General features: G+C 35.5%; 2 protein-coding genes across 4 annotated transcripts in view; one reads left to right on the forward strand and one right to left on the reverse strand.

Moving 5' to 3' along the window:
- LOC127866131 (DNA ligase 1-like) overlaps positions 1 to 17347 on the reverse strand; it is a 95646-nt gene that overhangs the window by 47639 nt on the left and 30660 nt on the right. The gene's annotated exons all lie outside the window — the stretch shown is intronic.
- Positions 768 to 16427, forward strand: LOC127866148 (complement C1q tumor necrosis factor-related protein 7-like). Its single transcript, XM_052406567.1, has 5 exons — positions 768 to 1018; positions 12613 to 12843; positions 14246 to 14398; positions 14759 to 15142; positions 15389 to 16427. The coding sequence occupies exons 2-5, from the start codon at positions 12627 to 12629 to the stop codon at positions 15409 to 15411; spliced, it is 777 nt and encodes a 258-aa protein (XP_052262527.1). The 5' UTR covers positions 768 to 1018; positions 12613 to 12626; the 3' UTR covers positions 15412 to 16427.

Genomic DNA, 17347 nt, shown 5'->3' on the forward strand with positions numbered 1-17347 from the left:
AGCATTTGAACCAAACTGACACTGTTAGTGTGATTCGGATTGTGCAACATATTGAGTATGTCAACCAAGAAGACACTATAGTGGAAGTGCAACAGTTTGTCAAAGTCAACCAAGAGGACACTATTGTTTGAGAAACAGAAAGAGTTATGTCAACCAAGAGGAAAATTATGTGGCTTATTAACAGATAGTCTATGTAAACCAAGATGTCACTAATGTGAATGTGCAGCCAATGGTGTATATAAACCATATGGACACTATTTTGACTGTGTAAATATTAAGTATGCCAATCAAGAAGACTTAATTGAGGACATGTAGCAGATTAAGTAATTCAACCAAGAAAACAATAATATAGGCAGCAAAAGATTGAGTTATGGCGACCAAGAAGACGCTATTGTGGCTGTGCAATAGATTGAGTTATGTCAACCAATAGAACTTAAATAAAGCCAGCAATGCATTGAGTTATGCCAACTAAGAAGATACTTTTGTGTTTGCACAACAGATTGAGTAGGTCAACCAAGAAGACATTATTGTGGTTCTGCAACATATTGAGCATTGTCAACCAATAGGCCAGTTGTCCAGAAGTTTATCATACACTTTACACAAAAGAAAGATAGGAAATAATACAGTTTTAAGATTGCAACATCAAAAGAACATAGTATATGAAACAACCAACAATTATAATTAAACAAAGCCACCATTACATGCATAATGATATCCTGATTATAGTACAATGTCATATCATTATTGCTTTAAAGGGGAGATGAGATCTTCAATACCCGCTGTTAGGCAAACGCCAAACTGAGAAAGAAAATTAGAGGCAATGGACCACACACTGCCAAGCTGGTATTAATTGGACAGAACAGAAAAGACAAATTTCTGCGCACTGTTTGTCACAGCGACTGCTTCTACTGGAAAACTGGCAAGCAAGGATGGGGGATATGACAGTTGTCAGAAATAATCACCAGTCTAGCAATTATCGGATACAGGGCTAAATAAATTCTACAATACACTGAAAACTGTAAGTATGACATTTAATTAAATTTTCTTAGCAAGTTTAAGATGTTTAATTAATGCAGGTTAAGAATAGTTTGATTGAATTTAAATTAAGTTTATGCTGCTTTTTGTTTTTTACTAAAAGCTAATGAGTAATGATTTAAATTGAAAAGCACAATATAAATATATATAGAGCATTATATAATAAAATAAAATATAACAGAAATCTAACATTGTAACAGTACTTTTAAATTAATGCAAAGTTGTGTGTGTGTTTTTCACCATTTACTGGGCCCTTTTTACTTAGAAAAATAGTGTTGTTTGTATTAAAATAAGAAATTGCTTTGTTGTTTGCGGACACATACTCTGAAATTGAGAAAAAAAGTGTTAGGAACTAAGGTTCATCTATAATGCTGGATTTGAAAATGGGGACAAACTGCAGCCCATATTTGAAGAAAAAACAACAACAATCTAATATTGTGTGCATAATTTATATAAGCATTCAGAAAAATGCCTTTCTGTGGTTTTCTATTAGCAACTTTAATTATATTTTAATACAAGTAGTTTAACTTATTTTTGTTTAAGTTGCTGTTCAGATTTTTCTGTGTGAAAAACATCAGTTTGCAAGTCAGAGGTTGCATAGGATAGAAAATACTTGTACTTTTCAACCTGTTTTTAAAATATTTACAAATATGTTTATACAACTCAGAATTCCCATTGGAGACGAACTGTAATGGTTGTTTTCGATACTTTTCTAGGTTAAGCCACCTCAATCCATGTTTAGCTCAGTAAGTGTATTCACTCTTGAAATTTCAATAATAATACATTAAGTGAATATAATGTCACTACATATGAATCTGTTGGCATTAAACTACACTTCAATGTTGCTGAATCGACTTACTATGGTCTATTACAAATGCAAGCCTGAACATGTGGACCTATTTAGCACATGTAGCAGACTCTCCAGAAAAGAATAATCTCTCTATATTAACCTTATATACCTGTTATAATACGAATTAATTAATTTTGAAACCAAATTATCACAGGTTTGTGTAATTCATCACAAATCTCTTTGTTACTTTATATTTTACTAATTATTTTCCATATTGTTATGATTTTGTTAGTTACAAAATATTTACTACCTTGTGTGCCACAATTGATCGATATAGGGCAATTTCATACCAAGATGAAATTGTATTTCTATTTTGAAAAAAAATATTTAGACAAAATATTTTTTTTTAAATGTCCCATTTCAATCAAAGGCCATCCCATGAAAGGCCATATTTCAGCTCAAATACATTCAAGATATATTGAGGATTGGATTCAATAAAATTACATTTGGACTGGAATCAAATTTATCAAAATAAAACTCTAGGACAAATCCGACTAATCTTGTGAGCAGTTGATGTCATTAATCACTGGGTAGAGGTTCAGTCAAATGCCAAATAATAAAACAACAAGAGCTGTCTCCATAGGATAACACATGCCCCTGAAAAACGCTTTGATAGAAGTCATGAGAATTTTTCGAAATTTAAACGCAGAATTCGAAACCTTAACGCGGACCCAAACTTCAAGGTCAAGGTCACAGGGGTCAAAATGTTTGTGCGTATGGAAAGGCCTTGTCCATATACACATGCATACCAAATATGAAGGTTACATCTAAAGCGACATAAAAGTTATGAGCATTTTACGAAACCCAAAAACAAAGAGCATTTTTCGAAACCTAAACACAAAGTGTGAAAGACAGACGGACAGACGGACGGACACACAGTGTGATCACTATATGCCCTCATTCGGGACAACTAAAAAGAACTAAAAATCGTAATGCCTAATCAGATTTTGCTGATTGAGGAGCATTCTTAATGTGTTTTTTGTCATTTTTTTCTGTTTAAAAGGACATATTCAACAATTGACAAAGTGGCAATGACTGAACCTATATATTAATTATGTCTTAGTAAGGGGGGATGTTAAACTACAAACCTAGGAACATAACATAAACATTTACAACAATGCATAATTAACTTACTTATGAATATAACAGTAGGAATGGCCAATGCTGAATGGTTTAAGGACTACCTTTCAAGAAGGAGGTCAATAGATAGATCATCTGTGGGAAGAGTTTTTTCTTCATAAATGCTTTCTGTCAGCTTCTTTAACCATTTCCCCCATCAGAAGCAAAGTGAAAATGGCTTTTGCAACCAGCATAAAAGCACAACAGCCTGCCAGTAACTCGCAGTCTGTTCATTTTTATGCTGTTTGCTGCTCATCAGTATCTTACGGTTAGAAATGAAGCCTTTAAAACTTGAATCCAGCAAGAAAGGTCTTTCATTAAATTTAACTTTCTAAGGGACTACAAATGCGTAAAAAATACATATCTAAGTGGTATATAATTATCCCCACGTTTTTCGGAGAAAAAGTGGGGATATTGTGGTGATGTGCGTCTGTACGTCCGTCCTGGCCACCTGCTCCTCCTACACTATTAGCACTAGAACCTTGAAACTTACGTACATGGGTTTGCCCATGCGGTGTATGAGCAAAGGGGATATGCCCATGCGGTGCATGAGCAAAGAGGGTTTGCCCATACGGTGCATGAGCAAAGGTCCATCTATTTTTAATAGAGAACTCTGTACTCTATGGCTTTAATCTTTGTTTTTATGACCACTGACATTTGCATGGTCAAAACAAAGCAAATGAAGCTGAAACAATCCATTCTAGAATTAATGTCGTTTTCCAACTTCACATAATAGACTGTTTCTTTTACTATAATTTCTTCATTTCTACACAGATTCCCTTCTAATTGATACTGAACTTCTCTTATGACAATACGGTCAATCTCAACTATGCATGTTGAGACCAACTATGCAACCATTACCAACCCTGGGGTGCCCCTGGGTCAAACATGCAGCGTGCGGATACGTGTCGGCCTTTGCCACGCCATTTCTAGTTGAGCTCATTAATTTTATATATATATATATATATATATATATATATATATATATATATATATATATATATATATAAGTACTGAATAAATCAAAAAATGAACTGACCTTAACAGTTCATCCAGCACCCACAAGAAACTGATTTGTATTATTTGTAATACAAAATAATTATTTATTGACTTTTGAACAAAACGTTGCCTCACAACAATTGTTTCTGAGTTGCTACTGAAGTTAGCGCTTTAAAGGTTTCATTTTAAAATTGCTTATTCCACAATTATCAGCACAATCTTTCCCCACAAAATTGCCACCTTGAAAAGCATAAGACCAGATAATTTTGTAGGTTTCATTTTCACATGCTGATTATTTCCATACCAAAATTATCTAGCACAACATTTCCACACAAAATTGACACTTTGCAAAAAAAAGACCAGATAAATTAGCAACCAAATGTGGATGACAGACCAGCTTAATGCAGAACAAGAATATTTGTGAAACTGGTTGATGCTCCCTGATGATGCGCTTTGTCAATTGTGAAGACTCAAATTATCATTTCAGGGGCAATAACAAGCTGAAAACTAATTGTAGAAGAACTACATTACAATATGTTTACATGTATGACATTGAATTGATAGTTCCTGTGATCTGACACAGAAACCTGATACTTACTTTAAACAATGTCATAATATTAGTGAAAGGACAGTAAGCGCATGAAGTCATTGGAGCCAAACAACCTAAAAGTATTGAATGTCTACCCCAGAAAGGTGCTCAAGTGTTCAAGATCAGATGCCAAAAAGAATAATTATTCTGCAACAATAGGTCCCTGCAAAATTCTAGAAAGGATAGTGCGTATAAACATTTACCATATACCTGTTTAATACTTTTAACAAAATACAGGTTGTATCAATCGTTGAAATAAAAAATCCCGTATTACGCTACTCGCTGTTTCCAATTCCGTATAAACATACAAGCCGGACTTCTTCGACCCATTTAATGACGTCACATTACACGCCCCAAAATAGAAATATTTTATATTACAAAATATATTACGTAGTATATTACGTAGTACATCACGTGACGTCATTTCTGTGACGAAACACAATAGTTTTATCTTAACTTCCTGGAATTTAAGGACATGTCGGACGTGGTGTTTTTTAACAGTAAACTATGTGTTAAAAACGTATTTTGGAGTGTGTGTTTATCATGCATAAATGTTTATTTCGATAGGAATACAATAAAACAATAAAATAGTGTGGTTTAAACTAAGTTTCGATAAAGACATGGCAGATAGAAGTGAAAGTGAATATCGTTTAAACGTTTTTGTTATAAACATCGGATTAAAGTTGTCAACTTAATTGTTATAAAAATTGGATTAACGATGGCATTAAGGTAAGCGTGTCGGAAACCTGTGTTTTCCCGGTTCGAATGTTTACATGTTAATTTACATAAACTATTCATATGCGTCTTAAATAAACTATGGCGTACCGTTTTAGTCATTGTTTTGTCAGTTTTGTTAAAGTAAAAAATACATTTGTTAACTGTTTTCGTTAGTTGTTGTATATAATAAAAGGAATATTACGCTAGTCAATTGTTCCAAGAGTTTGTATCACTCTCGTGGCTTGTGCTATTTCGCATCACACAAGCTACTCGAGTGATACAAACTCTAGGAACAATTGACTAGCGTAATATTCCGTATTTATCAAGTTTTTTAGATTTCACCTGCAAACAAAAAATCCATTAGAAAATGACATATTTATAATTTAAATGTAAATAACTCCCTGAAAAATTATTGTAATGAAAATTCTGACTGTACACCCCATAAGGGATGATACATATCAAGTTTCATCAATTTTACTAATTAGTGTCTGAGATGTAGTGCAGAAACATAGTGACTTATTAATAATCAATGAACAATAACTGCAAGAAAAAGAATTAGACCAAAACGACCTGACACTGATGTATGTCAATTATACTTAAATTTTAGCAGTGCCCTCATTTCCTTTTAAGAAATATTATCTGGTAGGAAAGAAAGACTGTAATTTCCTTTAATCTATTGTCCTAATTCACCTCAGTAATATGGGCATGTAGAAGACAGACAGATCATTAAAGGGGCTTTAGGTTAGCAAAACTAGACAGCAAATGAATGTCAACACAAAGTTACTTATGCTAGCAAGATTATGTAGTTAAGAGTACAACTTAGTATTAGGAAATAAAGTAATAATCAACTATCAATCATAAAATGATTATAACAGGAAATTTGCGTAAAGTCAATTGACATCATTCCAAGAAATAAAAGGTAAAATCTACAATTAAATTAGTTAATTTACTTCATATTGTCCTTTATATGTGCATGTCTAATGTTTCATAGTCTAACCAAATGTCTATTTTTACAATAGTATAATGATTGTCTTTTTTATCACTCACAAAATGTTTAACCTTTGCATAATGAACAACCAAAAATTGTTCTTAATGCGAAAACCAAAATTTATGAATATATATTAGGTTCTTGTCCAGTTATTGCAGCATTAAGGAAGAATTGGATTTCTATCTTATAACATTGAAATAACATTCACTTGATATTTGACCTTTAGCAAAATTAAGGGTAATGAGATATCACTAGGGTACTAAACATGTATATGAATCTGCAAAAGCTAATTATATACCACTTTCTTTAAACAAAAACAAAAACAAGAGGGCCAAGATGGCCCTAGTTCGCTCACCTGAGAGGAGTCGGTTCATTCAATCTAAACCTAATGTCAAACTTGACCTAGATATTGACCAGACAAACATCCTGGTCAAGTTTCATCATTATTAAACCAAAACTCTGGTGTAGGAAGTGTTTTTTGTTTTTGTAAGATTTGAAATGGTGACCTTTCATCAAACTTGACTGAGATCTTTCAGCAACTTTGATAAAGAATGCTTGAGAAATGTGAATGCTAGAGTGTTTACAAACCAAATGTGGACGGACGGACAGCAGACAAAGACAAATCCTAAAACCTCACCTGAGCAATCAGGTGAGCTAAAAAGTGTGTTTCACCGATCTGAGCCATTTTCCAACTTGTCCAAGAAATTAATAAAACCAATGTATTGACTAAGTTTCACGATGATTAGGCAAAATATGTGACTTACATAGTGTTCAATCACAAGGTTTCTCTCTATATAGTCACATAAGGAAAACTGCCCCACCCCCCTGGCAGCCATGTTTATTGACCCATCGGGACCATTTGCAAACTCATCTGAGATATATATAAAACCAATCTTTTCACCAAGTTTCATGATGATTGGGCAAAAAATGTGACTTCTAGAGTGTTCACAAGCTTTTTTTTACTATATAAATATAAGAAAACTGCCACCCCCCCCGGCAGCCATGTTATTCAACAAACCGAAACCATTTTCCAACTCAACTCTCGTATCAAGGAAACAAATGTTCTGACCAAATTTCATGAACATTGGGCAAAACATATGACTTCTAGAGTGTTCACATGTTTTCACTGTATACATATAGAGAAAAATGCCCCGCCCATAGCGGACATGTTTTTTCACCGATCTGGACCATTTTCGAACTCGTCCGACATATAAATAAAACCAATGTTTTGATTAACTTTCATGATTATTGGGCCAAAATTGTGACTTCTAGAGTGTTTACAAGGTTTCTCTATAAGGAAAACTGCCCTTCCCACTGGCGGCCATGTTTTTCAACAGACCGAAACCACTTTTGAACTCAACCAAATATATCATTAAGACAGACATACAGACAAAGTTACATGAAGATTTGGCATTAAATGTGACTTCTACAGTGTTTTTTTACCTAGTGACCTAGTTTTTGACCCAGCATGACCCAGTTTCGAACTCGATCGAGATATCATTGGGACAAATCTTCTGACCAAGTTTTATGAAGATCAGACAATAAATGTGGTCTCTAGAGTGTTTACGAACAAATATGGACGGACGACGGACGGACGGACAACAGACAAAGACCGGTCACAAAAGCTCCCCTGAGCAATCAGGTGAGCTAAATAAACCATCCAACCTCGAATAACAATTAACACATAAATGATACACAAATCTACACGGTATTATTATGAAAACATTTATAATCAAAGGGGAGTAACTACTGTAAACTTAAATGCAATATTTAGAAGAGATGTCTCGCATGTTACATGACCTTAATTCATGATTGTTTAACAAGCCTTTTTACTATATAAATATAAGGAAAACTGCCCTGTCCCCCTGGCAACCATGTTTTTCAACGGACCGGAACCATTTTCAAACTCAACTCACGTATCCAGGAAACAAAATTTCTGACAAAATTTCATGAAAATTGGGCCAAAAATGTGACTTCTAGAGTGTTGACATGTTTTCACTATATACGTATAGAGAAAAATGCCCCACCCACTAGCGGCCATGTTTTTTCACGGATCTGGACCATTTTCAAACTCGTCTGAGAAATCAATAAAACCAATGTTTTGACCAACTTTCATGATGATTGGGCAAAAATTGTGACTTCCAGAGTGTTTACAAGGTTTCTCTATAGCCAAATAAGGAAAACTGCCCCGCCCACTGGCGGCCATGTTTTTCATCGGACCGGAACCACTTTTGAACTCAACCAACATATCATAAAGATAAACATTTTGACAAAGTCACATGAAGATTTAGCTTGAAATGTGACTTCTACAGTGTTAACAAGTTTTTTCTTTTTTTTTGACCTAGTGACCTAGTTTTTGACCCAGCACGACCCAGTTTTGAACATGACCAAGATTTCATTGGGACGAAGCTTCTGACCAAGTTTCATGAAGATGGACAATAAATGTGGCCTCTAGAGTGTTTACGAACAAACGTTAACGGACGGACGGACGTACGACGGACAAAGACCGGTCACAAAAGCTCACCTGAGCAATCAGGTGAGCTGAAAAATGTTGTCCATATTAGCATATGTTGATTGCACAGGCCAATATGGGACAACACTTCATGCACATGCATTAAGCCCTGTTTTGGCACAATGCAGGTGATATTCTGGTGATTCATTTTGCTGTCCACATTACCTATTATCAAAACTATTAACACTGAAAATTGTAACTGAATAAGTTAGACCTCTACATTACATAGCTACAATATATAACACCTAAACATGCATAAATCATATAAGGATACTTATCATTTTTAATTATCAACAATTAAAAACAAACAAGTAGTAATTAAAACAAGAGCACAGCATAACGGGTGCCAACACTCGGCTGCGGGTGCAGTTTTGAATAAATGAAAGCTTGTCAGATTTTTTAATTTTTTTTTACAGGGGTGTCAATTGTCCCAAATTTGAAATCCGGAAAATTAAGCCGTAGGATAAAGGGTAGAGAGGGCCCAGCCACCCCCCCCCCGAGCCCTAGCTTATTGTTCTTTTTTTATAGTCTTTCTAGGTGCAATTTCTGATGAGTACAATGCGAAATATTATAAACCAAATCATCCGTAACACCGCAGGTGTATTTGTCATTCTAAACAAATGATATTAAGAACTTCGAAATTAAATTAAAATCGACAAACCAGCGTATCCGAAAACGACTGTCCGAAAACATGTCGCGATACATCATTTCCAAATGAAATAAAATATGCATATTGTTTGACTGCAGAAAATGAAAACCAGTCACCAGTAACCTAGCAAATACGCAGTCAATATATAATTTGATTAACATATTGTTTTAAAATATGATATTGCAGTGCTTTACTTTGCCAGTTACTGCTCATGTCAGTGCAAGCCGCTTACCAATCAGAAATCAATAAATAAAATCGGTACCAAGCGCAAATGTCCGGAATGCCGACGATGCTATAACAATATTCGTTCTGAAATGATCCCGCACTAAAAGAATTTTGTCCCTACCCCCACCCGCCTTAAACAAACTCATCGGATTTACATTCACCTCAAAATTAACCCTGGACGGCTCAAATCCGGATTTCCGGAATAATCCAGAAAATTGACACCCCTGTTTTTAGAGGTCACAGTGACCTTTGACCTAGTGACCAAAAATGGGTGTGGCGTGTAGAACTCATCAAGGTGCATCTACATATGAAGTTTCAAAGTTGTAGGTGGAAGCACATTGATTTTAGAGCAAAATGTCAAGGTTTTAGCACGACGCCGGCGGACGACATGACACAACACGACGAGCTGGCCATGACAATACCTCAGGTTTTCTCTGAAAACGCGGAACTAAAAATTAACAAACATTTATGCCCACAAACTGCACCATAATTATGTTCAAGCCTTCTAAATGCATACCCTAATTGCAGGCACTCAAGTTTCCAAGTAGAAATCAATCATTTCCACATTAGCAGCATCAAGATTAAACCAGGACAAAGAAAGTCTTTTATTTGGCCATACCATCTGTGTTGTCCAAGTGACAAACTGTCATTATAGAAACAAAAACATAGCATCAATCACTGTAAAATTTCTCCAATTTAAAAGCCTTCTTTAATTTTCTGAGACATGATTTATTCAAAATAACAATGATGGCAATGAAATAAACATACAAATTAACCAAGACACTAAGCACAAATTTATTAGGACAGCAGTTTTAGGCAAAAGTTAAAGATATCAAGGCTTTGTGGGTCAGTACAAGAGATGGACATTTTGGCATTGGAGCCTGCCAAGCTTTAATGGCATTCATTGTGCAGTCAGAAATTCTCAAGAAAATTCCCTGACAGACTTGAGATATTTGTTGACAGTTGAAAGATGACAATTAGAACATTGCATTCACACTTTTTATAATTAAACAACGATGCTCCCCTTTTAAATATTTCTACTAAAACATAATGTTTATTTATTTATCTATTTTTCTGTATTGCTGAACCAATAACATTATTTCCAACACAATATTGTTGTATGACATACCCAACGTTAGCGTTACCGATCGCCAAAATCGCATTTGGCGATTACAATTCCTGGTTGGCGATCACAAATAAGGTTTTCTTGAAAGTGGCGATAGAAAAAAATAGACACTTTTTTGAAATTCACTCTCTAAATTCCTTTTAAGACCGTATAAATCGCCAGAAACATCGTGTATCAATTTTCCTTACTTTAAAAGAGCAATCGGTACCTACTTACATGTGTAATCTCCATAAACACCATATGGGGTAATAGATAATCCATTGATAAGAGATAGGATGATGTTCACCGTTCCATCGGTTTAAGAGAAGGCTTATGAGGGCGAGCTTAACCAGCGACAATTATATTTGACTGAAGTCGCTAACGAAGTCAGCGTTTACTGCTGATAGATTAACAAGGAATCACATTTTTACATTCAAAATCCAATCCATTCAAAATCTAATATTACAAGCCTTGCTTTTCATGCCTTGATAACTAACTTTAAAGTTTCAAAGTTCTAAGAATTTTCTGTATTACACAGTAGAAGCAATAAGCATGAAGCTCAATATTTGGCATACTGTCTTAAGAATCTTTATCTCCTAACCACCTCATAAAAGTGTTCATACATTTTGTTGACCTCATTAAGAGAAATAATGCAACATGGAACTTTACAAGAAGGACTTGTTGTGCTCAGTGATGAAGAAAAATATCTAATTCAACAAGAGCTGTCTCCATAGGAGGACTTATTCCCCCTATAAACGCTTGATACAAGTTATGAGCTTTTTTCGAAACCTAAACGCAGATTTCGAAACCTAAACACGGACCCCAAGTTCAAGGTCAAGGTCACAGGGGTCAAAATTTTTGTGCCTATGGAAAGGCCTTGTCCATATACACATGCATACCAAATATGAAGGTTATATCTCAAGGGACATAGAAGTAATGAGCATTTTTCAAAACCTTATCGCAGATTTCGAAACCTAAACGCTGACCCTAAGTTGAACGTCAAGGTCATAGGGGTCAAAATTTGTGTGCGTATGGAAAGGCCTTGTCCATATACACATGCATACCAAATATGAAGGTTATATCTCAAGGGACATAGAAGTAATGAGCATTTTTCGAAACCTAAACGCAGATTTCGAAACCTAAACGCTGACCCTAAGTTCAACGTCAAGGTCACAGGGGTCAAAATTTGTGTGCGTATGGAAAGGCCTTGTCCATATACACATGCATACCAAATATGAAGGTTATATCTCAAGGGACATAGAAGCAATCAGCATTTTTCGAAACCTAAACACAGATTTTGAAACCTAAACGCGGACCCTAAGTTTAACGTCAAGGTCACAGGGGTCAAAATTTGTGTGCGTATGGAAAGGCCTTGTCAATATACACATGCATACCAAATATATAGGTTAAATCTCAAGGGACATAGAAGTTATGAGCATTTTTCGAAACCTAAACTTAAAGTGTGACGGAAAGACGGACAGACGGACGGACAGTCCGATCACTATATGGACTCCTACCGGGGGCATAAAAATTTCTACCTTTAGTGAGTTTACAATTTATATTCTTCTCCAAATGACCTTTCTTTTGTTTAACATGTCTGAATGCATTATATGACTGGTTAGTATAATAAACCTTTCAGTAAAACTAAAATGTTAAAACACACAGGCATTTCTTACAAAATTACAGAACCACCTTATACACATTCAAAAATCACACATTATTAAAATATAATTGTAAATCAATAAATTTAAAGATGAATTAAAGTAATTTCAAAATACAATGAAACAGCGGTGTAAATTTTACATATATCTGATAATTTTTCAGAGATCCTTGGATGAATGGGCAAGATGTCAAGATGGACAACTCTTACAGTAGCTATGGTGTTTGTGTTATCCTGTGTTGCCTCCCTTGGCCTGAAAGGGGAGACATGCAACTCTTGCTGCATGGGGCCACCAGGTGCCCCTGGTGTCCATGGTAACCACGGACTTCCTGGAACATCTGGACCCGAGGGCTCTAAGGGGGACAGGGGAGAGAAGGGATATCCAGGAGAAAAAGGTTTCAAACTCATTAGTCCATTGCATGTCAGAAGTTGTTACATGCATACTGGTATGCTAAAAGAAGGTTGATAGCTCAGTCAGGCTTTCACACGGTGATATCACTGGAAACCCAACTGGTTATAGCACTATGTAATAAACTGACAATATAAGTGGGTATTGAAGGGATCATATTATAATTGGTAACTGAACTGATGATAACCCAGAATTTCTACAAAATAATTTTAATGTAATGCTTTTTAGACCAACAGTCATAAATGTAAAACAAGAACACTGCCTTGCAGGTGGAGACCGCTCATCTATTTTTCTTTTTAAAGGTGAAGAGACCTATCTAAATACTTCAATAAAAAAAGATGGAGGGGTGGGGTGGAAAGGGGTGTATAGTGTCGGGGTGTGGTCATTTATTACATTATCTTCTTCCAAAAATAAGAAAAAAAATGCAAAAAAAAATATTTAAAAAAATTGGGGGCGGGGGGGGGGGGGGGCATTCTTGGGTGGGATAGTTGGACGGTCTTTCAAAAATAAAAAAATAACAAGAGCACCGCATAACAGGTGCCACGCTCGGCTGCGAAAGCTTGTCAGAATTATTTTTTTTTAGAGGTCACAATAACCTTGACCTTTGACCTAGTGACCCAACAAGAGATGTGTTTGTCAGAAACACAATGCCCCCTACTGCGCTGCATTGAAATAAAATTTCTATTTATCATTTGGCAGGTATAGAAATCATTTCCCTTTATAGGTTATTACTTCCCTTGAATTTTGTCCAATCCAACTGGGGGGGGGGGGGGGTCTCACAGTCAATTATGACCATGTCAGACATCACTGACAACCAAGGCCTGTGGTTTAAAAAAGAGATCATAGCCAGAGTTGATCATGTATCTATGGACATAAGTCCACAGGTATGTAATGAACATCAAAGAAATGATAATTATATTATAAATGTTCAATATTGAATAATAATCTCCATTTTTAAAGCTTATTACTTCCCTTAAATTTGTATTTTTTACCGTAGACCGTAAAGGATGACCTTGACCTTTTACCACAATGTGTTTGTCAGAAACACAATGCCGCCTACCGCCCGCTTTGATTTATTTAATAAAAATATATACGTGGGAAGGTCAGATAACTATGTCCATTTAAAGCTTATTACTTCCCTTGACTTTTTTTTTCGACCCTAGACCTTGAAGGATTATGTTCACCTTAAAATTTTACCACTCAAAATGTGCAGCTCCATGAGATACACATGCATGCCAAATATCAAGGTGCTATCTTCAATATATAAAAAGTTATGGCCAATGTTAAGGTTTTAGCACGATGCCTACGGCGGACGATGAGCTGGCTATGACAATAGCTCGGGTTTTCTCCGAAAACAGCCGCTCTAATAAAATTGACTTATTTTTCAGGTTCCTATGGTCCTAAAGGTGACCTGGGTGAGAAAGGAGAGAAGGGCCGCAAAGGGGCCAAAGGTCAATGTGGAGCTGCTGGCAAGGATGGGGAAAAGGGCATGCTGGGACCAATGGGGGCATTCGGGCCAAAGGGAGACAAAGGAATAAAAGGTATCAATATGATACTCACTTTTTCACAGTAGAAATTTAGCTCACACCTTAGAAAAAGACCGTTCCATGGTTATAATTGCTATCCAGCTTTTGTTATTTGCTGTTTTGTGTAAACATGTACATCATTAAACATACTATATCCTAGTGCAATATTAGATTTAGTGCAGATTACTAATAAATAATTAAAATTTCAGAAATATTATGTTTTGCATTCACAGTGAGAACCCGGTGCAATGATTGGATGAACAATTTAAACCACATACCAACTTAACGAACAATTTATTTCCATAATTTTGTGGATACATAATTCTTGTCCTGCGTTATCAAATAACATCTTTTGAAAACACCCTTATGTTTCAGGTGAGAAGTGCGTTCCATCACCAAAGATAGCGTTCTTTGTGACTCGCACATCAAGATTTGGTCCAGTACAACAAGACACCAACATAGAATTTGACAAAATATTCCTCAACGAAGGCCAGGCCTTTGACTCACACTCTTCCCAGTTTGTGTGCAAAGTTAACGGCACCTATCTATTCCATGCTCATATCTTAAGCCAGGAGGACAAAGACGCCTTCGTGACCATCATGTTGAACGAGCAGCCCCGTATCCCAATGCATGGCGATCACAGATCTGGGTTTGGAGTGGCCAGTAACATGGCAATATTTAAACTGGAGGCCGGGGACAAGGTGTATCTTAGACTGAAGAAGGATTCTGCCATTTCTAATGACTCTTCTACATTTTCAGGTTACCTTATACATTCTGACTGACAGTACTGGTATTATGAAGAAGGATTCTGCCATTTCTAATGACTGGTCTACATTTTCAGGTTACCTTATACATTCTGACTGACAGTACTGGAATTATGAAGAAGGATTCTGCCATTTCTAATGACTCGTCTACATTTTCAGGTTACCTTATACATTCTGACTGACAGTACTGGTATTATGAAGAAGGATTCTGCCATTTCTAATGACTCGTCTACATTTTCAGGTTACCTTATACATTCTGACTGACAGTACTGGTATTATGAAGAAGGATTCTGCCATTTCTAATGACTCTTCTACATTTTCAGGTTACCTTATACATTCTGACTGACAGTACTGGTATTATGAAGAAGGATTCTGCCATTTCTAATGACTCTTCTACATTTTCAGGTTACCTTATACATTCTGACTGACAGTACTGGTATTATGAAGAAGGATTCTGCCATTTCTAATGACTCTTCTACATTTTCAGGTTACCTTATACATTCTGACTGACAGTACTGGTATTATGAAGAAGGATTCTGCCATTTCTAATGACTCTTCTACATTTTCAGGTTACCTTATACATTCTGACTGACAGTACTGGTATTATGAAGAAGGATTCTGCCATTTCTAATGACTCTTCTACATTTTCAGGTTACCTTATACATTCTGACTGACAGTACTGGTATTATTGTTTTTTGTAAATTGTGGAACAGTAAGAAGTAACAGACAGCATTTGCATAAATTCAATCAGCAAGAAAACTTACAGGAATGAATAAAAGACAATGTGACATCGGATAGAAACATTTATAATAGCAAAATTAAAATTGTAATTTCAAACTTCTACTAAAGAAATGATGTCGAAATAAATGTTTTATTAGCATTTTTGTATAGTTTGAAGAGCCAGTGCATCTATGTAAACATTGTGTTATGATCCCAGATGAACAAACTTAACAGGATGAAGAAAATGTTTAGGACTTTTTTCATTTCAAAGCAAAAATGTGCTAAGATTTATTTACAGTTATTATATAAGTATATAAATAAAATACATCAACCCATACTAGTTATTACCATTTACATTAAATCAATTTTGGATAAATTGTTTAGAGATATTGAATAATTCAAAACTACTCACTTGTTTGTAAAAGACATGCTGTCTTCGATATGGCCATTTTAATGTAATATAATTTAGTTAGTATATTGTTAATACCACCTTATGTGTTGTTAGAAAACTTAGTAACACTGCTTATATTGCACATTGTAGTTTACAGTGATGTATCTGTTGTGAGCTTCATGTAATCAATAAAACATTATGTTGTCTTGTAGGCATACATGCCAGAATTGTTCATGTCCAAATTGGGACATTCCATAAACAAGGGACAAAATTTTCACAAAACCAGGTTTTCAACTCAAAGTGTGACCTTGACCTTGGAGATATCAACGTAATTCTTTTGCGCGACACACCGTCTAATGATGGTGAACAAATGTGCCAAATGATTTTAAAATCTCACCATAAACAACATAGTTATGGCCCGGACAAGCTCATTTATGGCCATTTTTTACCTTTGAACTCAAAGTGTGACCTTGACCTTGGAGATATCGATGTAATTCTTTTGCGCGACACAACGTCCAATGATGGTGAACAAATGTGTCAATTGATTTTAAAATCTCACAATGAACCACATACTTATGGCCCGGACAAGCTTGTTCTGCGCGCACGCCAGCCCACCAGCCGACATTCGCCAATCTAATAACCAGTTTTTTCCTTAGAAAAACCTGGTAAAAAAATGTCAGGACATTTGGCCAAAAGGCAGGACACCTTAAACGATCTATTATGCCACCTTTAATGCAGTCAGTAATCAGTATATTACTAACAAAAACTCTTAATTTCTGGCCAATATTTACAATAAATGTGTTTAAGAATTCCACTAACACAAATGTCCTCCATTTTCTGGAGGTAAATACACATGGGCACTATGCAGATGACTCAATTAAAGTGAAATGTGGAGCATGCCTCTATATTACATCCAATCAGGACAGAGGCCCGGATTGAACATGTGTAAATCGTGAAACGTGATGTGATCGCATCGAGCACTGATTTTATTCAACCAATCATCAATAAACTCTAAATTTAAATTATTATATTGTGAGCTTGAACAGAATGTGGTCAAAATCTTGTGGTCAAAATCTTAAGTCTTAAATG

The sequence above is a fragment of the Dreissena polymorpha genome, chromosome 2 (genome assembly GCF_020536995.1).
Source record: "Dreissena polymorpha isolate Duluth1 chromosome 2, UMN_Dpol_1.0, whole genome shotgun sequence".
Lineage (NCBI taxonomy): Eukaryota > Metazoa > Mollusca > Bivalvia > Myida > Dreissenidae > Dreissena > Dreissena polymorpha.